General features: G+C 37.1%; 1 protein-coding gene across 2 annotated transcripts in view; it reads left to right on the forward strand.

The window, feature by feature from the left end:
• LOC127617575 (integrin alpha-9-like) overlaps positions 1–25,229 on the forward strand; it is a 116,595-nt gene that overhangs the window by 56,518 nt on the left and 34,848 nt on the right. For both annotated transcript variants that reach the window (XM_052089554.1, XM_052089555.1), the window contains exon 16: positions 23,709–23,861. In XM_052089554.1, coding sequence (XP_051945514.1) covers positions 23,709–23,861 — 153 coding nt within the window. The remainder of the gene's footprint in view (positions 1–23,708; positions 23,862–25,229) is intronic.

The raw sequence follows: 25,229 nt of genomic DNA on the forward strand, positions 1-25,229 counted from the left end.
ATGATTGTGTTGGCTCAGGGAATCACAGTGAGAATTGTAACTGTAATGTCATCGAAAATGTGTCCTTGTGTTCTGGGTGGGCAGTAAGATTGCCCATGTCATCTGGTCCTTGCCACAAGAGCTAACATCTCACTGGGTGTTCCCTAATGGACCATGCAGTGTAAACACCCTTCTGCTGGAGTAAAGACACTCATTTATCTTGAAGGCCCCACTTGTCTCGGTTGATTTGACTTGAATCCTGCCAGTCAGTAGAGGGACTTCTGTACTTCACTTAAATCATAAAGAGAGGATTAGATGTTTCCATGTAGATTTAGTCTTTATAGGTTCCATGTGGAGAAAAGCTTAACACTGCCATCTACTCCATTATCTACTGTTATTTACAACATTTTAGTGGTGCTTGCTAAGGCACTATTGCTAATGCTAGGTGTTATATTATTTATTTATTCTTCTGTACTCTTCTGTACTGTTAGTGATGCAAGCATGAATTGTAGCTTAAATCATGCAGTTTGTTGTGGAGAGTTGTGATGCGATCAGACCTTTGATTTTTGTCTGACGGACTATAAAACAGGCTTGCACAGGAAGGACCTGAGCCATATTTAAGGGCTTTATGGTCATTCTGAGTCAACATAACTAGAGGTCCATGGTTCAAAATGTTTTAAATATTTTTTTTTTACTGGTAAAATATAAACATAAATGATTCTGAAACCAAAATATTAAATGCCACGGATCAATGGCTGAGTTTACATTGTTCCAAAACATCCGATTTTTACTCACATCTGACACAGATCGGATATTGTTGCACATGTTTAAGCAGAAGAATCCACACAAGATTGGATTTTTTCACATCCGATCTGAGCCACTTCCAAATGTGGTTTTATATCAGATATTATCTGATATCTGGACATACGTCTAAACAAATATATTCCATTCATCTTAGCAATGTCATCAGGGACAGCGTTTCTGAATGGCGTGTCCTTATGAAGCAGATTTGCCTGTAGGCACTCGCACAAAAACTCAAAACGTCTCTTGTTGAGGTGCTGTCGTCAAATGTGCGCACTCCTGACTTCTAGGTCAAGGCCTATTCGGATGGGATTTGTTTTTTAAGGGGACGTTGGGTAGTGCAATAATTATCAGAGCTTCTCAGTCATTTTAATCCCGTTCGAATCGGACATGTCAGTAATAATTCCTGACTATTTTACGAACTGCCCATTCCCGCGGTAGTAAAAATGACAGCGTGTTTTTTACCTACTATAAAACGGCCTGTAAAAACAACACCTGAAAATATTTATCCTGTGTGACATGATGGTAAAATGCAAATCTGCACTTTCCAGCCCTTGAGCCTTTTAAATATGGCGGTTTCAGTTTCTTTCTGTCTGAAGTGGATGTTGATGAAAAGAAGATGCCAGAAAATATAAGACATGCTTCACTTCAGATGAACTTCTCATAACGCTGACTGTTACGTTTGGACTGATGCATCTTTTTCTCAAACATTTTATACTGTCAAGTGTTTATATACCCATGTAAAAGAGAAACAAGCAGTCTTTTTGTTGTTGTTGTTGTGTATAAAAATTAGAATGAACACAAGTGCACCTTTTTTTTTTCTTTCATTTTTTTTTAAGTGGAGTGAGTGCGGGAAATTGTGTTCAGCCCCTCTTTTCATGAAACATATATTCCGGAGGGGAAAATAAAATGACATCATGTGAAAGGATTTTCCATATTTTTATTAATGTGTGTAATATAAGATTACAGGCTTGTTAATGCCAGCAGTTCTGTTGTATTTAGACAGATATTCTAATCAATTTCTTCTTATAATCACAGATACAGTATATGCTCATGTTTTATATTTCCTGCATAATTAATCAGCACAGTATGCATTTTTTAATAGGTCAGTTCGGTGTGACAGCAGTATGCAAATGCTGTATTACAGACGTCCGCAGTAATAACTACTTTACGGACATACTGTATGTCAGGAAAACGAATCCCGTCCGAACAGGGCTTTAGCCACTCTTCTCGTCTGAGTAATGATGTTGAAATCATTAAAGCCGTGCTTACCACGACAACAGTCAAAAGTCTTTCGAGTTTGTAAAAGGTGCCAGTGTCATTATGTTACTTTAGCTAGATCTATTACTAAACTCTTGTTGCTATATGCCAATCGTGTGCATCCAAAATGTTTGTTGTTGTTTTGTTTTTTGTTGTTGTTTTTTACGTTGCAGTTCCTGTTACTCATGAATCTTAATGTCCTTTTAGATTCTGTTTCAGAGCAAGCTTGACTTTTTGCAACTTAATATTTTAAAGCCAGATATGGTTAAATCCCAGAGATATGGGGCTCTCAATGTCTCCATCTGAAAATGTAAACATTTTACCCATTATCAATTTTCATCCGAAATCATTTTAGTGTGGACGTGGACTTATATATTTCCATACCAGCTAGTGTTCGAAGCCTCCTATCGCTTTGTCAAACAGCTCTCCAATATGTTCCAAAACAGTGTGTTTGTTTAGGCAGTACATTCAAAAGGGCCCAAGTCCCCATCGTCAAGCATGATTTGGCTCCGGTCTCTAGTCCCAGGTCAGCACGGCCCATCCTTTAATTTATCCGGGTGTTAGTGTCTTGCCACACAAAGCCAGGACCCCCTTTCTCTTGCTAAGGTATGCTAATGGAAAGCAGCTGGCTCTCTGCTGGATTCTCAAGAGGGATCCCTCGCTAACACCCCCATCAGAGCTAGTTAAATCATACCGTGAAAACACTGTAGCTTAGCATGGTGAGTAACATCACTGCAGTCTTGGGAGCTATTGTTTTGTCAACTGTAACTCTTGTGCTGCCCCCCCCATCTTTTTCTTCAGTTTTTTTCATACTTTGATTTGATATCTGATTGCCTTTTAACTCATCATCAAATCCTTATTTATTTATTGCCACATGACCTGGGCGAGTGTATTTTGTTTCCATTAATTAAGGCCAAAGTATACTTTGGTTTTCTGCATATTTCGTTGAGGAAAGAGTCTGCAACTCTACATCTTTACACATCTTAGTTGAATGCGTCTGACACTGACTGTTCTAAAAGAGAATCACAAAGCATTCGTTGTGCATATGCATTGAACATGTCCGTATGGACTTAGTTCAGAAGAGTATAGTTTAAAATGCTAAGTGCTTGACCATGCACAGTGATGGAACAACATGCATAAAACAAAGTATACCCTCGACTTTGGGGTGGCTACACATGAGAGAAAGCTTCGCCAGTGTGTTTGAGGAACAGAAATGTACAAGATGCATTTTAAAATGTCAGTTTGGAATCAGTTTATTTGGCACAAATAAAACATATTGGATTTCTAAAAAGCTGAGACCTGCCTCTCTGAAATTTGTACATCAGAGTGTGGTACAATTTAGTATGGATGCACCGATCCGATGCCTGGATCGGTATCACCTCCAATACTAAAATTTTTAACTGGGTGGGATATCTGTCCAACGAGCCCGATCTAAATCGGATACTGTGTCAGCTTCAAAAATTACATCAAAGAACCATTAAAGCACCATTAAAGTAGTCCATATGACTTTTGCATTTTATTCAAAGTCTCTTGAAGAGAAACAATAGTTTTTTGAAACACAGAATGATGCATGCATTAAAAAGTAAATAAGTAGTGTGCATGTGCAGTGTGTTTCAATGAATGCGCACTGCTCTGTTCAAACACTCTTTGCAAGCTCTGCTGTTTTCCGCTCTCAGAGAACCATATGTGCCGTTCATAAACATCTCAGATGCAGATGGAGGACACAGATGTAAGTAGGGGTGACAGAGAGCTACAGTACTTTTCAGAGTGCTTAGTAAAATCTTCAAATTTTATTTTGGTTGCATTTGTGAGATAATATATGTAATTGATTGGGTAAAATATAAAATCGTAATATTGATCACAGGCCCCTGAATTGAATCGAATTGAAATCGCATCACGAAACGTGGTCTGCTTTTTCCAAACTGAGGTTAGAGAAGTTAATGGGAAACTTTTGAAAACCTCCTTCTAGCCATAGCAAACAAGTAACTACAAGGGCTTCTTACAATTCAAGTACATAGTCTTGTTATAACTGTCTTCCTCTGGAAGTTGGAACAGGGGGCATCACGTAATGGTTTTGTGTTCATTATTTTAAACATGTTTCTATTGGCACAGGTTATGGAATAGCATACCAGACTACTAGATGTTCTTTGTTTGGTTATTTTTAACTAGATAAACTGCATATTTGGTGCACAAACTTGTTGCAATCGCGATAATTGTCAGAGTGTGAGGTTGAAGTTACTTTGAATGTCATTTCAACTGTAGACACTCTAGACACGATGGGCTGAAAAACTGCTTACGTTGATTTTCCATAGTGCATTTGCAGAGATGAGTGTTGAAGCGGGCCAAGGCAGGTTAAATGTCCATGCTGAAGGATGAGGCATTAGGGGCATCAACGCCCAAATGAGCAGAACCAGATTCAGGGGACAGTTCCCTTTCCTGTGTTATTGTGGCTGCTACACACACTGTTTTTACTTTTAGAAAGGAAACGGTTTAGTGTTTTCTGGACAGTTAGACTCAAACAGAAGATCTCAGGAAAATAGAACAAAATTGATTTTTATTTATTGCTGAATGATTAGGGACAATGGAATCTTGTCATGCAACATTGTCACAGAACCTCGCCCTGTCAAAGGAATATTTTGTATTCTTAATATCTATGGGCAGCATCTGTAGTCATTTTGAATAGTTCCTCTGTTCTTTGACCAATTGACCATATTAGATGACTATATAAAGGGATAGTTAAGCCTTAAACTGCAATTCTGTCATCATTTTGTTATCAGCTTGTCACAATGCACTATCTGCAAGAGATATCAGATAAAGTAGCATAATTTTGCTGACTGCTGTTAGGAACAGCCTTCATATCTAAAGCGATAATTGTTGCAAGCACACTAGGTTTTATTTATAATGTTGTATTTTCAACCCTATAGAAATAGCTTTGCATCTCTCATTACTTATACAGTTTTGCATTTACATTCAAACAACACCATTTTGTGTCTTAATCAAAGGTTAGTTTGTTCATGCACACGTCCCAGATATTACTCACTGCCACCAAACCCATTCACGGTCCCACTAAGATTAGGTCTAGGATTTGTAGCAAACTCTCTATGAAGAAACGTAACCAGGCTGTCAGCTTCCTTTTGCTCTCTGGTTGTTGCAGACATTTCTTCTGAACTCTTACCATAATGGTCTTCACTGTATTTACATCATAATCACCTCAAATACTTCTCCGGCTCTGTATGTGGCCCACTTCTTTGGCTAATGGACTTCAGTGGGAATATACTGTAAGACATTGCGCTGAGGGGCAGGTAAGGATTGTAATCAATACCAAATCAAAAGCAGCCCATTTTAAAGTGTTCCTCTGTTGCTGAGTATACAACTCTGACACGACTACACTATCAACAGTCTCTGCAGTTTATACCATACTGGCACGTGCACAAGGAAGACTTGAAAGGAAGTTACTTATGCTACTTGCACAGTTGTGGCATGAGCTATTCTAGAGGCCTGCTTTGTAAATAGAGGCAGCTACCTTTTAAGGGTTCATTCACACAGAGCAAGTTTACAACTGTCTGCTTTGCTTTTCAAGTGTTTTTCAATATAAACGTTGCACCACTTCTCATTGTTTTTCTAGAATCTCGCACAGGAGTGACACTTTTATAGTGAGAACTTTACCTTTAAAACAAAAACATGTTTCGTGATACCTGTTTTCTGCTCTATTCATGGTGCTCTGTCTAGCTCATTTTAGTGCATGGACAAGCTGAGTGAGAAAAGCCCCCAAGGCAGCACACTAAATTGAATAGAACCTAATAAGCAGTCAATTGAAAATGTTCTACATAGGCAGCAACTCTGCATGCCACAGAAATATTGCTTTGCATGCAAAGTGCGCAAGGCAGTCGATACATGTGATGGCAATGCCTTAAAAATACTGTCTTGGTACCCTGCTGACAAAAGACAGCTTTAATCATCACAGGATGGTTTGTAAGTCACTAGTTTAAGGTAGTTCGTCTGGTTTTCCAGCTTGGCCAAGCTTGTTTTTAGCTGGTTTAGCCTCTCAGCCAGCTGGTCACCCCTTCTAACCAGATGACAAGTAACCAAAACCCCTCTAAAACCATCAAAACAGACCAGCATAACCAACTTGGTCAGGCTGGGAGACCAGTTAGCCACCTTCGACTGATTTAGGGTAAGTAGCTTGCTAGGTTTTGGAACAGAGCTTGGTGTCACACAGCATACTATTTCTCCTACACATAGGAAAACAGTAGCACTGATTTGATAGTATTCATAGTACTGACTCAGTGACAGAGGACTAGGCTGCCTGCCATACTGCCGGCTTTGTGTTGCCGCCTGTAGTCGCGCATATCAATTCCCCCAATGCATTCCACAGGCTTCGTTTACTCCCGGCTAAGAAAGCTGATACAATGAATCCACGTGGCAGGGAAGTTATCATATCCAGCTGTCTCCCTTTAAGCACAACGACTCCAGCACCTATTTATAAAACACGGTGGCGGAAAAAATATAAAAATGCAAAATACCCACAATGCTGACAATGAATTTCATGGAAAAAAATGTGACCATTACAGGAGTATATGAAGTTGCAAAGTGCCTGTTTAGCTCAGGGTAAGTAGACAGATTGTGTCATGGAAGCTATAAGTTATAAAAGAGGACATTTATCTTTCTCTACTCACTGACTTATATCTTGGCAAACTATTTCTTTTAATAGCTTGTGTTATAATGGCACATTGTCGCAAGGAAGGTTTCCTGTGTATCCAAACTGGTCTCACAGAATCACGTTACTACACAAAAAAGTTTACATATGTAATTTTACATAGATCATTGTTCGTATCGCGGTAGTTTCCTGCTGAAATGAACACTAGAGGCACTACAACAACGGCTTTTTTCACTTTCGCACAAATCACGTGTAAAATGGCAGATTATCATTCATTTGTAAATACATGCTTTTCTGTTATGACATCTAAACACTTTTGCTATTTTTTTTGCATTACATAATCAACTACATTTAGTTGATTATATAATCGTGCGTGTTCGGATTGTGTGGTTTAGTTGCAGCCCTATTAGTGTTTCACTCCTGACTTCTCTCGAGTAAATGTTAAACAACAGTCCCACTAGTGAGTCACGAACGTCCTGGTTGTTTTTGCTAGAATTGTGTCTGTTTTTCTATTGGTCCCTGGGGTTCAACTCTGTTTCCTGTGTCTCTGATTTCGGTGAGGGGGACTCAAACATTTACACATGTCGGAGTTTATTTTACAAGCACTAAAGCATATCTCTGCACAAGCGCAATAGATTTAGAGATTGTACACATACTGCAGTTTTACATTAGGAGAACAATAGACCCAATATATAGTAGCTGCACGGTGAAAGTGGGCCAGTTTTATACAGAGGAAGCACCTGACGTTTTCGTCCTGAGTGTCCAGGATGTAACCGACTTTAACAGAGCTGCTTAAGCAGGATCATATAAAGAGATAAAACTTCAAATTTAAGGGGCAAAAAGCTAGTTTTATCTATAAATATTTTACTGGATGTCTGAAGCAGTCTCAGTGGCATTATGATATATTAGATGATCTACATGCTGTATATTGTCATTTCTTCAACTTCGGGCACTTTTAGCGCTGTGGGCTTCAAGAAAGAAAAGTAAAGTAAAGTTTTTTAGGTTTTTTTAACAGTGTCCAACTATGTATGCAAATGCATCACAGGAGATTTATGTCATTTTTGTCATTTATTCTTAAAGTCATGAAAATGTGTCATTTCTAGCACATCTCAAATTCTGTATTGTGTTTAATAGAATTCTATGGTGGAAATGACACAGATGTAAATGACATTTTTAGCTCTTTTTAAATGAAACGACTCCTTTGTCTAGGCAATGTTAGTTTCATAGCTAACATTTTATGCATCCTACGGACACACAATTAAAACATATTTTTTACACTTTTTGTGTAAGGTCACGTCCACACTAATTCATTTTTGTTTGAAAACGCATTGAATTTGCTAGAATGATACTATAATGGCATTTCATTCCACCAAAATCTTTCAAAACTTTTTATTACCACACAGTTTGGAAACAGTGACGTTAGGAACTGAAAACATTTAATCCGTTCAATTGAAAATGAATAAGTGCGGATGTGATCTCATTTGGTAAAATTACAACTTGACTGAAAAATGATGCCTAATAAAATATTCTGCTCATAAACTGATATTTACCCAGATTTGTATATGATGTTTTCATCAAATATCACTTGTCTCATATTTAATATCAGGCATCTTCACTTACGCTTTTGTCCACTTATTGTCCACGTACTTACAAGTACACTAACTTTATTAGGGGCAAAACTGTGAGATTTTTAAATATTGATAGAACTATGGAAATATTTATAAAAATTGTTTGCACACAATAATTATTGAAATGATCATGTCACTTGTTTTAGATTATCTAGTTTTAAACATATAATAATTTGTATTTGTATAATGTGTTTTCATAGTTTGATATTAAAAGTCTGGGTCTGTAATGAAGCTAAAACAAAATAATATGTACATTTGAAAAGTACCAAAATTTAATTTTGAAGGCGTGGTAAAAAGTTATGAATTCAGTTTTTATGAGATCATGTATCAAAAAGAAAAAAAAGTGGAAATCTGTTAGTTTGAATAAAAATCCACCCCTGGGACATGAAAGTGCCTGAAGTTGAAGAAACATCCATATGGAATGGCATACGATGAAAAATAATTTGTTACTTGCTCATTGGTGCTCAAAGTAATGTATGTTGTTTCACTTACAGCAGCACAAACGGATGCATAATGGACTTAATAGAGCATACTGCCCTAAAACGCATCTGTCAACATAAGGAAGTACTGGAAACCCTTTTGTTGTTGTTGTTCCTGTTTTGTGAAAGGAAACACCAAATCTCTGGCAACAGCAAAAATAGAAATGATGTCAGAGCAAATGCCATGTCAGTTTTGAAAAATGTATTTTAGATAACCATTTCCATTCAAACGTATGGATAAGATTGGATATCCTACACAATCACGGAAGACTGTAAAAGCCGGAGTTCAGTCTCTTAAAATACTTTATTTCTGGTTTGAGATTTTATATCTTCAACTGGTTTTGGCCTACATTTGAGGGAATAGCACAGTGATTGAAACCATATCTCTCCAGCAACCCCAACTCACATTACATTATGAGAGCCAAACCAAAGCCGCTTCCATAAAAGGAACTGATCCCAATCCACACTTCAAAGACAGAGTGTTTCGTGGGTGCATACTGCTCCCCCGGCCTTCTCAGAGACTCCCTGTGATCATCCTGATGAGGTGTCAGTGGTTGAGGTGGGGGTGGGGGGGGGGGGGGTTGGGGAATTCTGGGAATGAGCAGCAAGAGTAAAGGATTTTGTTCACCCTACTCTCACTTGACACGACACACCTGCTCACCAAACAAGTAAAACTTTGGGGCGTATTAGTTATTACAGGCATTACTGTTGACAGATGACAGCACAGAGGAGGGATAAAGTGCTGGAAATATTCATGTACATGCCATGGGCAAAGAGATTGCGTTTCGTTGCTCTTCCAAACAAAACGACACCCCTGGATGTCCTGCTAAATATCAGCGTATGTTTTGACGGAAAGATTTCCAAGCAAGTGTTAAAAGGGTGTGTGTATCTTGGATGGGCCGTTCCGTAAGCCATTGATGAATGCTTTGTTCTCGTTGGAATAACAAATGTTTGATTTGTTAAAAGCTCTGTGAGTGAATAGCACAAAATCTGTCAAGAACAATCCAGGTTGTATTTCACCACAAAATACAGGGAAAAAATAAGGAATTGTATTTTGCACAAAGTAAAGTAATCCTGTTATGTAGGAGCATTGAGATTTGTTTCATTTTTCCCATATTTTAATGTCCATTAAGCACATTCCACTCATATTAAATGTATTATATTTATTATGTAAATAAATATAATATAAAATATATTAAATAAGTCTATGAACTACATAAAAATAGACTTATATAATGAACATAAGAAGTTCAAAAATAATCTATAAATATATTAAAAAATGCTTACTTAAATACGCTTCATTTTCTTTATGCATATATACATAAAATAGGCTTTATTTTCTTTATGCAAAATGTATTTTTTTTATGCTTGTCTTTTATATTATTATATTATTTATTATTTTATTGATTATTAAATATATTTCTATTTAATCCAGCATAATTTGAAGAGGTAGTACAACAAATATTATGATCTCTAAATGCATCATAATGTAAGTTATAAATTACAATATAATCTACAATAAAAAATATTTTTCTATAAAAATAATATAAATATAGATTTAAAAATATTTCTAAAATAAAAAACGTTTAAAATGCATAAATACGCTTCATTTTCTTTATGAATATATAAATAAAATAGGCTATATTTTCTTTATGCAAAATTGGAAAAATGTATGCTCGTCTTTTATATTATTTTATTAATTATTATTTAATTTATTATTTAAATATATTTCTATTTAATCAGCATAAATTCAAGAGGTAGTACAACAAATACAATTTCTAAATACATCATAATGTAAGTTATAAATTACAATAAAATTTACAATTGAAATATGTTGTTTTATTGTTTGTTTAGCATTATGGGAATGAAAATAAAATCTTTGATTTAGGTTATTTACTTTATTTTAGATTTTTGTTAAAGAGAATTTTGGGGAAATGTGCGTTAAGTCATGAGAATACAAAAAATCATAATGTTTAGGCATAATGCCTAAAAATAGGCTTCAGTTTCTTTATGCAAATTGAAATGACTAACATTCGTCTTTGGTTTTGGCATGAAATGTCACATAGATATGTTCCTGACAGGTTTTTGTGAGTTTCACTACTGAATTAATTGACAGACATTCTATAAGTGCTAGAAAAACAATTATTTTATTGTAAAAACGGAGGGAAAACTTTTTTCCATATGACCGTTTGCACCAGAGAAGCGTGGCACCTCAATTCCTGCTTTATAAATCCTAACTGTGCTTTCAAAGGAATACCTTTTACATTATGTACACAAGCCCATAAAGGTTAAATGTAATTGATGTTTACAAGGAAGTTGTTCCAGTATTTCATCAACTAATGTGCCATTGTGTATTGTGTAATTTGTGTTTTACTGTACACATACTTCAACTTAAAATTATTCCAGAATGTTTCTTGCAGTAGATGAAAGGAAATGCCCATGAGTTTATTGTGTGACCTTGTGTGTTGTATCAAAGATACGAGAGATTGGCTATGTTCGAAATACTACCAATTGAATCTTAGGATCAAGTCAGTCTTGTGTGCAGTCTGATTTTATCTGTATATTGTTTCCAATTTCTTTATGAACAATAGAAAATAGGGTTTCTGGTTTTCACTTAAGATGCTGCCTTAGAGAGTAGCTGTCAATTATAGTAGACAGCAAGGCATCTCATCTAGGTTTTGGAACAGAGCTAATATTTAGCAAAAGTCACCTGGCGATGCTATTATCTAAGAGACCAATGCTTGTTTAGAGGGTAAAAGGTGAGTGTTCAGGGTTGAAGATATGGGTCATATTGTGAATATACATTCAGAGAAGATTGTGGATTCTTACCTGCTGGTGTGATCTGCACAACCGAGTCTCAATCAGACTGTCTACACCAGCCGTGAGCGTGGCGTCATATGCACAGATAAAAATGAATAATAATAAATGAAGCTGTCTACACTAGAAGCATCCAATGTGGTGCGCTGACAGTAAACTATTGCCCCGTTCCATTTTGTGCTGCACACGCTGGCGCTACTCCTGCCAACAAAACTAAAAAACTTTCAAGCGTTCGCTGCGATGCATCCAGAGTAGACATCGTCAAGCCGTTGAAGCGAGTTTTTTTGCAACAATTTTTACGTGGCTTATAGGATATATCGCTGCTGTTTCCTGATGAAATGCACTGTACAACAACAACAACAACTTTTATTTACTTTCACACAAATCACGAGTAAAACGGCAGATTATCTGTACATAAACACTCACTTTTCGCCCTGTTCCTCACACAATGTTGCTTATGACATCTGAACACTTACTATAGCCCATGACTTGTAAGTCGACACATTTTAAGGTTTGCATTACATAACCAACTACATTTACAAGCTTGTTTAGGTGCGCTGTTGAGCTGATAGAGCGTTGCACTTGCGATTCAAAGAACCGAGGTGCGAGTCCTGATCTCATCTCGTGTTTAGGAGAACACTTAACTTGCTTTTAGTGCCACACAGTGGACATTTCAACTCAAAACTGCTGTGATATATGTAATGAACCTTGTAATATCGCAGTCTCAGATGTATTTTTATTTAGATCAGTTGGATCTTTTTGGGCTTGCATTTGTTTCTGCATTGAGGATGTTGTGACCACATGAAATTGAATTTGGATTTGTTTTGGCTTTTACTGCATCTATATACGTGTGTACTTTTTAAAAGTTGACAAAACAGATATGCACTTTTAAAGTTTACAGTTTCACTTTCAAGGAATTAACCTCAAATAATGGCATTATGTCTTAAACTAAAGTCTACCAGTTGTTTAAAAAAAAGGACAAGATATAGTATTTCCAACATAGCACAGAAAATAATATTGATTTCATAAGGGCTTTAAATGGGCTTCAAACATTAAACCACAGCACATTTCTTGCCCAAAAAGTACAATTCTTTTCAGATTAGCTTTCTCTGTAGTTTCTTTTTGTTTAGGCATGGGTTTGAGCTGTTGGAGAGCTGATAGTTTGGTTTGTTTATGATCTCTGTACATGGACTAACAGTTTAAGAATGAGTGTCTGTAATTTATCATCAGTTTCAGGCGAGCTCGTGGACTTTGGAGGAAGATCTGAGAATTAACTGCATGCTTGTGCTTTCCACAGTTTACCTCCGGTTCTTTCCATACGATCATGAACTTTTTATGCAGGAATCAAACACAGCTTTACCAGAGATCTTGTATTTCATGATGTTAATTAATCTTTCAAGGCAATCTGTATTTTCCTACAGGCTGATTTATCTATCCCAAACTATTAGGGCTGTAACAGTACACAAAACTCACGGTTCGGTTCACACCTCGATCTTTGAGCCATGGTTTGGCTCAAACCTTGATATATAGATTGACTTGAACACTAAATAACAAGATTAACAGTTCACATAAACTAACAATGTAAGGAAAATAAATAAATAGTGATAAATAACACATAATTTTAAATTCTCTTCCACACTCTGAGGTAACAGGCCAGCTGTCTGTGCTCTAACCCATGAACTAAGTAAATAACTTTCCTTTTTGTGAACAGTACTCTTCAGAATTAAACAAAACTAAATAATAAAAACATTTCTATCAGGAAGACTCACAGACTTGAGGGAATTATATGATTCTTTAGATGAAAATAAAACAGAAAAGCTATGTCAGTCTTTGGCATAAGCCCTGTCTAGCAGTCCGAAGAAGTTGTACTCGGAACCATCATATCCTACCGGAGATAGGAGGCAGGGGCGAGGAGCCGACCCCCATGCAGGATGGGACTCAATCTGTGGTGGAGGGGTGGAGGTTGCTGTGTTAGCACACTGAAACAGCAATGTGATAGATTGTGAGCAGACCTATAAAGCAACGGCTTACTTGTGATTGGCTACGAATTACCTAGCTAATGGTGCGATGCCGCTAGAAATATGCTGCACTTACATTTCTGTGTAAATATAATTCAAGTAAGTTTAAAGTTTTTCTTTAGGAACACCATCATTTCCACAGTGTCCAGTGAGAGGCTTGCTCTCTGTGCAGTGATAATGTCCCCTGCCATGGAGAAAACCCTCTCACTGGGGACAGATGTGGCTAGGACTCCAAGGTAACATTTAGCCAAATGAGGAAACTGGCTCTCTTTGGCTTTCCACCATATAAGTGGATTTGACACCACTGGGAGGCTCTGCACTGTCTTGTAATCCTGCACCTCCTCCTCCACCACTTGAGACAAGGGCTTGGGTGGTTTTGGTGCCTGTTCCGCTGGAAAAAAGTTTCCAAACTGTTCAGTGATTGGTGCTCTTTTTGCTGGAGGACAGTCACTGCTGCTGGATACAACCTCTGATTGCTCATCTGATTGATCTCCTCTCCGGAGGCCTGGGTCTATCAAAGACAAACACAATTGCAATATGATGTCAGATATTATTACACTGAAGTATCCAAATATGGAAATCCAGAAAGAAATACATAAATAAAACGACCTAAAACAGACGAACATTTCAGATTTCTGAGCTTTTATCATCTGGCTATAATTAATTGCTGAAATTTTATTAAAATAAAACTGATTTGCACTGTGCTTTTCACAGAATTGTATTTAAATAAATTCTGTTTAGATTGAAACTATTTAATAAATACCTGTGGAGGACAGTCTTCCAGAATACTGTCAATCAGTCCTGAAGATCGTGCCGTGGGTGGTCTCATCCAGAAAAGGCAGAGTTTTGAAAAGTGGTCAAGTGCAGTGCTCACATGAAGGTACTGAGTTAGTGTTGTGTCAGTATCAGGGTATCTCTCTTGGAAGTCAGATGCAATGGTAGTTTTGAGTCATTGTGCCTCGTGGATGCCAAGATTGTGTGTTTCAGCCACTGAATGCCACTATCATTGAAACTGTTGGCAGCTGGTAAATGGTCTGCACATATATAGCACCTTTTTAACATTAGCGGTATTCAAAGTGCTTTAATTCATTCACCCATTCACATTCACACACCAATGACGGCAGAGCTGCTATGCAAGGTGCTAGCCTACCATTGAGACCAACTTGGGGTTCAGTGTCTTGCCCAAGGACACTTCTGCATGTGGAGTCATGTGGGCAGGGAATCGAACCACCAACCCTGCGATTAGTGGACAACCCGCTCTACCACCTGAGCCACAGCCGCCCCAGCTGGTCACGTTTTGAGTGGTTTAAGAGCCCTAACCACATCCTCAGCTTCTTCCATGTCATCATCGGACAAAGTAACAATGCCCTTGATGTTACTCTTAATACTCCTATCGGTAAGTGCAGAGAAAACAACAACTTGCTGTTCTAGGTAGCTCTCAAGCATGTCGTGGCTTGAGTTCCACCTGGTTGGTACATCTTGCATTAGCTTATGTGAAGGAAGCTGGAGCATTTCTTGTTTTGTCTTTAACACTGCTGCAGCTGTAGTGCTTCGATGGAAAAAAGTGACCACTTTTTTCACTCTGCCTAAAAGCCGGGACATCCCCTTCTGTGAAGCCAGATTCAGAGAATGCGCAAAGCATCGAATGTGGGGTGAAAATCCGGCAGCTTCAACCCCATTCACAATGTTCTTGGCATTGCCGTTGTCACATGGATACAGGTGTTTGGTCTGCCAATTCTCCATTCCGCTAGAACTTTTTGTAGGATCTCTGACAAATGTTCATTAATGTTACTTTCGTAGACAGCGCGAGTCTGGAAAAGAGGATTTGAAATTACCCAATTATCCGTAATATAGTGTGCGGTAATGGTCATGTAGCTTTCTGTTGCACGGGACGTCCACCCATCTGTAGTCAATGCAATGAATTTGGCATTATTCAACTCCTCCTGTAGTTTAACCTTTACTTTGTCATAAAGTTTAGGCAACATGTTTTGGGTGAAATGCGGTCGGCTTGGCACTGCATCTGGGTTCCAGCATGCGGAGCAAATTTTTGAATCCGTTGTTTTCAACCACTGAACAGGGGCACATATTCAGGGCCATGAAAGTGGCTATTGCATTGGTAATATTTTGAGCACTGTTGGAGTTGGCTGGTAACTTAATTTGAAAGGCTTTAGGAAGAGTAACCTGCTGATGTTGAGATATCTTCCGTGTACCGCTTCATTGATCAATGATCAATGTCGGGATGATGTCTTCTGATATGCGTGTGCATATTTGATGATGTCACCTGAGGAAGTTTTGTGAAACACGTATGGCAAATTGTATGTTTTCTGTCTACGACATGATTGCCATCCCTATACTCTACTGGATAACCAAAATATTCCCATACTGCTGAGTTGTATGTGCCGGGAGGATCTGCAAGTTCAGGGTTATTAGCCATCTTGAGATAATTAAATAGCTCAACTTTGCAGGCGTGGACACATGATTGGAAAAGTGGTCACATGACATGTAGTTGGAAGACGCAAATACAAGTGTAAATTCATACTTGCCTTAACTTACTAACTAAATATAATAATAATTTCATGATTTACACTTAATGTTTACTGTGAAATGAGAAAATGAATTTTGTTGTTGTGGAATTGCATTGTAGTGTGTGTAAAGAGCTCAAGGGGCTGCATCTGTAACTGATGACAGGCTGCTGGGGTTTGAGAGGGGCATGTCTCGCGGTTCAGTCTTCTGAAACCACAACACGGGATCATGAGTGTCTGTGTTCTTTGTCACAGTTGTTAATTTTCAGGCCCTGAATATTGTTTGTTTTGGTATTTTATTATTGTATCCATATGGACTGCTTTTGTCTTGAATGTTATCTTTTAAGAGAGCATTATGACTAGTGGAGTTTACTTTTCTTTTTTTTTTTTACTATACTATACTCTACTATACTCTAGTGTCCAGGGGTGGATCATATTAAAAAGGATCCTGTGAGTATGCTTGAAATATGTGAGGGCTTTTACACTGAAAGTACTTACACTTCTCTTGTAGGACCAACATTAAATGATAACCTCTGGTCATAGCTATGTTTTAGCTTGGGTAGCATGAATAAACCTTAACCAGCTAAGACCAATTTAGGATTGTTTTAAGTTTTTTTTTCAACTGGGAAGTTATTACTATATTAGCTTGTTCTCCCAGCCTGGCCAAGCTAGTGTTTGTTTGGTTTATATTTTCGGCCAGCTGGTCTTAGCTTAAGCAACTTGGCCAAGTTTTACCAACAGCAGAGTGATTTTTGCATTTATATTTACAAGAAAAGTTTAGTGGTTCTTGCTCGTACAAAACTTACCTCTGAGATGTGTGGGTTGTTGCTTAAGTGTTCTGAGTGTTTTTTAGCATAATGATATATGGTTGTTAGGGGGGTTTTGGTGGTTTATATGGCAGGGGTTTTCAAACTGGGGTGTAAGGGGTCCACAGAAAATTATAGAGAATTGTTTTTTCTTAGAATAAAAGGTAAAAAAGTTAACATGTACAGAAGGTACATTATTACCATTTCATTCTGCTTTCTAAAAACTGGCCTGAAATCATGAGGCAATATTCTCTGTAAAGCTGTTTTCAAAAAGCACTATACAAATACATTTGTATTGAGTTGAAAATGTTTCCACTTTTAATTAAGACATTTAACGTACTCTAATAGAGAGGGCAGGAAAAGATACACTGTCAATGTAATATAATACACATTTTTTCTGGATAATATAAAAAACAATAGTTTGTCTGTAGTACACTGACAATATTAACAACAATAGCTAATAACGTGTATATATAATATCTGACTATATTATAACCAACGCAGGTACAGTATACTTACACTATATTATTTTTCCTAAACAGAATAAATAAATCTTTATAATGTAATTAAAAAAACAATCAATGCCTTAATATTTTAGGAAGTGGGTTTCTCGCAAGGGGATTATGATATTTAGCAGGCCAAACTTGGGATATTTTAAAAGTAATTGCACACATCTCTTTAATAAACCACATGATTTCAGGTATCATGTTCATTGCACAATGTAAGGGATTAAGGTGTGTTGAAATACCCAACCGCCAAAAATGTGAACAATAGTAGTGTGCCATTTCATATACTACTACTAATGATGTTTTTTATGTCTGTAATGATTTCATGTGCAACTGAAATAACTCTAAATACAGTTCATAGATACATCTGCCCTTAAAAGAGAATCTTACAGTGCAGGCATAAATTAATAACCGAATGTGTGAGTTTAATTTGGGGTCCTGATCTCAACAAAGCCCTGGTTTGTGTGTGCGTGTGTTTAACAACTTTTTGAACAGTCTGGCGAAAAACCATGTGAGCGCAGATGGCTCAGAGCCTCTTAGCCAATCATGATTGCTGCCTGCTCAGATGACATCATAATTTCTGGCTTCCATGAAGAGCTGAAAGGAGTTGAGTTGAGCAGCTCTGCATATCTTAAAGATAAACTGACATTGATGGATGGATGGATGGATGGATGGATGGATGGATGGATGGATGGATGTGAACCTTTTATTTTGAGAGTGTACATTCATAACTTTGTTCATCAAGTTCATCAAGACATCTTTGTTTGAAACTCCAATCCGGGTCTTCACAGGCTGTTATCATTCCATCAGCACTATTACTCACCACTGTCTCCATGTTCAAAAGCATGAGGTCAGACTCAATGATCCTCTTCTGAGAGATTATTGCTCTGGTTAGTATGGGAATGGACTTGCTCCAACAATTCGTAAATTTGATGTTGAATCCCCCATTTCGTGGCTATGGAGGTTTTTTAATCATACTTTTCCTCAAGAATATGACAATGTCAAATTAAATCTAAAAGAATTAGTTCTCTTAGCAATAAATTAGCCGCTAACACTTTCTCAGAGTCCATCAAGTTTTTTCGGGACTTGTAAAAGTAACGTGTTTTTTGACATTACTAACAAGATGGTATTCTTTTAAGTACCTTGGAGAGTTTTCAGTATAGTTGATTGAACTTAAGAAAATACTCAGTAGCACTGTAAACTAACCATTGCGTCTAACACTTAAGTTGTGTTGATGTTGTAAAAGGTCTATTATGACTTGTGAATTAGCCTGTTGGGGCCTGTGGTACTGTGTCTTTCCGTGAAAGCCTTTACTGTGCCAAATGGAAACAATGTAAGGAAGTAGACAACACTTCTGCCATGCAACTCATGCAATGAAGCTCTATGGTGACTTACTGACCTGTTTGGCTTGAGCTCGCTGATATCCGTCATTGGCATGTAAGAAACAGTTGTTTGGGGTCTGCTCGGATACCACCCACCCATTTAAAAGCAAGGAGCCATTAAGGGCAGCAGGTCCCGAAGCATGATCTCTACTGTTCTATAAATACAGAAGTTTATAGTGGAGAAAAGTTGGAGGGCTGGGAAAGGAGGAAGGAGGATTCAGGGTAATAAAAGCCTGGGCCAAGGCTCAGGTATGACCTGTTCTACTTCCTTATGTGAAGGAGATTCTTGTTGTGTTTTCTCAATGTGGTTTTCCGGTTAACAGCGTTTAGACTGGGAAGCAGGCCCATCTACAGTTACATACTACATTCATAGTACAGTAGGAGTGGCTTGAATTAGACAGTACATCCACTCTTTGGTAAATTAATGGGAGAAATTGCTCAAATGGGGTTGCAACGCTCAACATAAAATGTTGAAAAATGTACAATGTTAAAAGTTTCGATTCAATGAAGCAAACCTCAAGTTAATCAATTCATTAATACAAATTCTCATTATTTAGAATTTGTCACTTCTAGCCTCAAAATGTAATCAACATCAACTTCAAAAATTTTTTTTTTCCAATTTCAAAATTGGAAGTGACTTTTTGTAACTTTCAATGTAATTTTTGCCTCAAGCACTTATTACAGTGGTAGCCACCCCACTCGTAATTGCGGGTTTAGTAATTTTTATGGTCATCTTTTGGCACAATTTAGTTCTTTAGAGGTGAAATCATCTCTGTACAAATGTACAAATTTAACATGTGCACGCACCAATGTCGCTGCACTTCTCCGTCCTGGGTGTCATTGTCATTGACCCCCAAACAATATAAAAATGCTGTCCGAACATTTCTGTGCCACCACAGACTCATCGCTTGCCCCTGCCTGGCCACCCCTTTGAAAAACTCCTGGCTCCGCCCCTGACTCCTTAATTTCTGAGCCTGATGTTGGCTGTATGTTAATAATATTAAAATATTGTGCACAACAGAACTAATACTCAACTAATAGAAAGAAAATGGCTCACAATGCTTCATGCAATTTGCTTGTTAGGTAACATGTATAAATAAAATAGTGTACATATATTTAGTTATGCTTATCTACTACAACAGAAGTAAGTGCTTTTACCAGGTTGTTCATTTGTTTTGTTTTGGCTACTTATTAGTATTTTGTTCCTAAGTTGCTTGTGTGACACAACTCAATTAAGAACTGTTTTCTTACAAGGTGCACTGTAAAGCAGTGCACCTTGTTTAGACATAATCTAAAGTATGCATGTGAATAAGCTGGACCAACCTGAAAAAATATTTTTTGCCAAATTTGATCTAAGGAACGCTGTGGATCAAACCAACCTGCTCCGAGATAAATTACAACATTACAAACTTTAATTTGAAGCAAAAAGGTATTTGAAAAATTTGATGAAAAAACAGAGGCTTAAGACTGAGTACTTAGTGTTTTTAATAAGGGAATGAACTACAATCCCATGAAACATTGCAAATTACATAATTAAATACAAATATTACATGAATATATTAAACTATCAATTTAAAGTTGTTGATTATAGTATGGAAATAATATATTGGAATTTGATTGCCAAATATAAGTAGTTTGAGAGTGACGGAAGATGATTCGATTGCATTTACAGTGTGTCATGGAAGTGGCGGTTGCTGCAGAGCACTTTTGCCGAGCTTTGTTTGCCGCAATTCTCTTATTGGAGGTTCTTCTCTGCTGAATCAAGGGTAGTGTCCTTATTCACCTTTAATCCGCTTTCATTTTCATTTTTTATTTTATGAAGTTGAAAAAGCATGATTAATGGTGCCAATCATTATTAACAGAGCCAATCGATTAACAACCTTTTAAGCTCACAATAGGTCAGTCTTTATGGTTATAAGTTATAATTTAAAGTTAAGTCCCCTTTGGACAAAATGTATGGATCCTGACTGCTGCGTTCTTTTGACTTGCTTAAAACGTAAGACTATGGAGGCTCTGATCAGTCCAGATAATTTGGACTGTTTCAAAAAATGGTACTAAGTTCCACTTAGATATCGTCACTGGACTGTTTAATATGTCTGGTGATCATTTATGGAACGTCAGTTATCATAAATGAAGTTGGTACACACTTCATCTTGTTTTACTGGGGAAGAGGTCATTCATGCTGCTTAATTCACATGTGACCCAATAAAAATGGCACGTAGACCGCTTGTGAAGTCTGCCCCTAATCTTTAGTGCTCCCCTGGGTGGGGGTCATTGGCCGGACAGATCACAAGGCCTATTTGATAAACACTGATTATATCTCAGCTGGAACTGTGGAGAGCACCCCTCTTTATACCAAAGCCCAACACACAATGAGCATTGTATTGTTCATTTTACGACTCAGGGATGTTAGTATAATAAAATCTCTGGAAGCCTAATTGAGGGGCTGTCAGCTCATGAATGTAGGGGTTTTAAGCAGGGTTTACGCCACTAAATGGTTATCTTTTATTTATTTATTTTAAACACAAGCTTTGCTTTTGGAAATACTTATATGTGTCTGTTTGTTTCTTCAATTTGAGCACTTTTAGCTTTGTGGACTGGTTCATTTTTCACACAGTCACTTTTTATTTTTTATTACTAACAATGTCTAACAGTGCAGATCCATGATTAAAAGGATATTTATGACAATTTTGTTCTTTTTTTGAACTACTATTATTTAGTTTGTTAATTAATTAGTATTTTCTAATTTCATTGCTAATAATTAATGTATCCTAAGTAAACACAATAAAAAAATATTTTCTCACTTTTTGCTTAATTTGTCAAAATTACCGCCCAATAAAAACTTTCTGCTCACAAGTGATATTTACCTTGATTTTTCTTTGTTTTCTTCAAACATAACTTGCCTCATACTACTCAAAGCTTGTGCATAGCAATGTTTAGATGGTAACCCTTGTGCCGTGGAAACTCGGTTAGGGTGAAACTCGTGAGAGTTTCTATCTTCCATCTAGATGCGACCTTCACACGTTCTTTTAATCCACTACTGGTGCTAGCGGTTGACAGACTTTTACTTGCTCTTGAAGTTGTCGTTGTACTTTTTTAACAGGCTAGAATGTTTACACTTAATAATATTGTTGTATTTATCTTCTTTAAAAAATGGGTATGCCCCATTTGAGGTTCATTGTTTAGGTAGGGACCTGTCTAGAATCTGTGCAGTCAGCCACCACACTTATGTTTCCTGTAATAACTCCATCAGTATGTGATGTACTGGTCGGCTGGCCACTATTGCAGGATGTACACTAACATGATGTGTTAAAACAATACAGCACCACTGAGGAAGGGGATGGGTGGGTGGACAAACGGAAGCCATGTGATAAAACAGAGAAAGAAAGAAAGAAAGAAAGAAAGAAAGAAAGAAAGAAAGAAAGAAAGAAAGAAAGAGAAATAGACAGGCATAGATTTGGATATAAACGGTGTCATTACGGTGGGGTCCAAAAGTCTCAGACCATTAGTGAACATGATTCCATGTTACATTTTTCTATTTGAATACATAATTGTCTATTCAAATGATATTATCAGCATAACAGTATGAGTGAATATTTTACATGAAATCCAGATTTTCTAAAAATGTGGTATTTTGCTTTCATATACCAGCATTATTTGAGAATGTTCTGAAAGCATCTTGTGTGCTTCAATGAAAGCAAGATAATGTCACCTGTTGCATGAAGAAATGACGTTTCATTTTACGTCATTGTTTCTTTGTTTTTAATGTTTTTAAATCCTAAAACTTTCTGGTTATTTCCAGGATGTACTAAGAGGGTGTGTAAATGATGAGAGAATTTTCATTTTTGGGTGAACTATTCCTTTAAGTTCAGACAGTCGCAAAATTCACAGTGTGATCAGGCTGAAAACAAAACTTATGCCCTTACAGAGAGGAATAACAGAGTGATATTTGCTCATTGGCCACTGGAAAAGACTTGATTTTTACACCATTGGCTTGATAATACACTGGCAGACAATACCGCTAAGCAAACGGACACAAAGTTGCCAATAAAACACTTTGCTTTCTATCCAAGTGAATGAGATGAAAGCCATCAAACCTCAAAGGGTTGAGTGATGTTTAACAGACAGGAGAAGAGCAAGGGCACAGGAGAGGTCTACTTTTCCCACATTCCTCCCTCCCTAGTGACCTCCAACAAAGATGTCAGGGTTTGATCCTGTTCAGTCGTTTGTTTCCAAGTCGGGTGCCAAAAGAAACACTCCTCGGCCTGCAATCCATATTGCCAAAATAAGGGAGGATTGAGTGAATTGGGACAAGGAAACACCAGCTGACTTTTTCCAAGTGTTCCTCTAGCAGATCTTGGTGGCTCTTTAATGGCACACAGTTCACTTGACTCAGCGGGTCGAGAGTCAAAAGAGCTTTGAGGAGCTTTGCAAAGAGCTTGGGTTATACAGCTTTTCACCGCAAAAACTATTTTAGCCGTGCAAAGCCAGTTACACAGCCAGCGAATGTGTAAGCTACTTTTCATATGGGCCATGCATCAAAACTTTAATCATTCTGCCCTTTTAGTTTGAAAGATATGATGTACTGTCAGCCTTTGTATACTTAATATGAAATCTATTTGAACCCCATATATATTTTTAATACATGGTCTTAGTGTGAATGATACAATGTTATTCCAAAGAACGTGTTTGACTTAAATTAATACATGCATTTGGATGAAATATTATTTGCTCCACACTAAAAAAGAAAGTCCTGCAAATATGTCAGATTTCAGACGTAAAATTGGTTACAAATGCCACTTCATGTTGACTTCAAAATATATTAAATTGATTTTTTTGTGTTTTGCCCACAGAAAGAGGTGAAGGATGTGTTTGCAGCCATCACGTATGAGGCAGAATACAGTTTAGGAAAACACATTCTGGATGGACATCAGGACAGCGATCTTCCCTCTCTGACCCCTATTCTGCGATGGAAGAAAGGCAAAAAGATTGCTGCGAGAAATGAGGTTTGAATCCTTATACTCCACCAAAACAATCAGTTTTAAATACAGACCCAAAAAACAGCACTGAAGTCAAGGATAAGCTTTAGGAATTATACACAAGACACTGCTTAGCCCAAGATTTTTTACTTCATATTGACAATGTGGAATATTTGAAAATGCATATTTCTTATGAAGACAGAAAAATACATAGTCAAAAAAACTTGAAGCATAGGACTTTCATTTGAATGTAAAAACACTAAATTTTATACAAAGCCCCTTAGAGGACAGGTAGGGAATTTATGAGTCCCATTCTTTTACTTCAGGTCCCAGGTCTGTTTAACATCTTCAGTGATGCGATCACTTTACCAATTGATGATTGACTCTTTTGTGAGTGACTTTCTTCTTTCTGCCAAACACAAACACGGAGTTATATTAAAAAACATCCTGGCTCTAAAACTTTGTAATGGGAGTAAATGGTACCTTAGATTTTGAAGCCCAAAAAAGGGCATCCATCCATCAAAAAACAAAAACGCATCGCTTCGCTTCAGAAGGCCTTTATTAACCGCATGGTGCGGTATGGATTACTTTTTTGATGGATGGATGCGCTTTTTTGGGCTTCAGAATCTAAGGTACCATTCACTCCCATTATAAAGTTTGGATTTTTTTTAAATAACTCTGATTGTGTTTGGCTGAAAGAAGAAAGTCATATACACATAGGATGACTTGAGAGTGAGTACATTTTGGGATACTTTTCCTTTTGGTGAACTAACCCTTTAAGTGATTAAATACATTCTTTAATTTTTTTTTTCTGTTGTCAAACTATTCTGGAAATAGTTGACAAAACTGAATATTCTTCCATCTTAACCATGCCATTTGTTTTCCTCAGTTAAAGCTGCATCTATACCCTAAACGAAAATGCCCAAATTTATACCACAATTCTAACAGAAATGATCATAATGGGAATGACAGAGATGACATGTTGAAGCTGTGACCGCAGAGACTTAAACATGGTTTAAAATATGAAAAAAATCAAAAAATTACCAGACCACGTGTCCTACTGTTGCATCATCCATGAGCAGGAGGTGGAAAGAGGTACTCTGAGTAATAGCTGACCGTGACATTGTCTGATTTATTCAGGATTATAAAATAATCTGACAGAGTTGACCTAAAGTGAAGACACAACTTTGATAGGCAGTTTTTTTATGCAAAATATAATATAAAGTTTACTTTATGTAGTTGATATCTTACAGATCCCGACCTTTCATTTGATATTTATATTTATGAATTTGTTGCATTTTTAAACACTTTGTTTAGCAGTTTAACATTGTGACGTCTTGATGAGGACAGGTTACATTACATGTGCTCCATGCATATAGCATGCATTAAAAAAAG

Source organism: Xyrauchen texanus, chromosome 24, assembly GCF_025860055.1.
Source record: "Xyrauchen texanus isolate HMW12.3.18 chromosome 24, RBS_HiC_50CHRs, whole genome shotgun sequence".
Taxonomy (NCBI): domain Eukaryota; kingdom Metazoa; phylum Chordata; class Actinopteri; order Cypriniformes; family Catostomidae; genus Xyrauchen; species Xyrauchen texanus.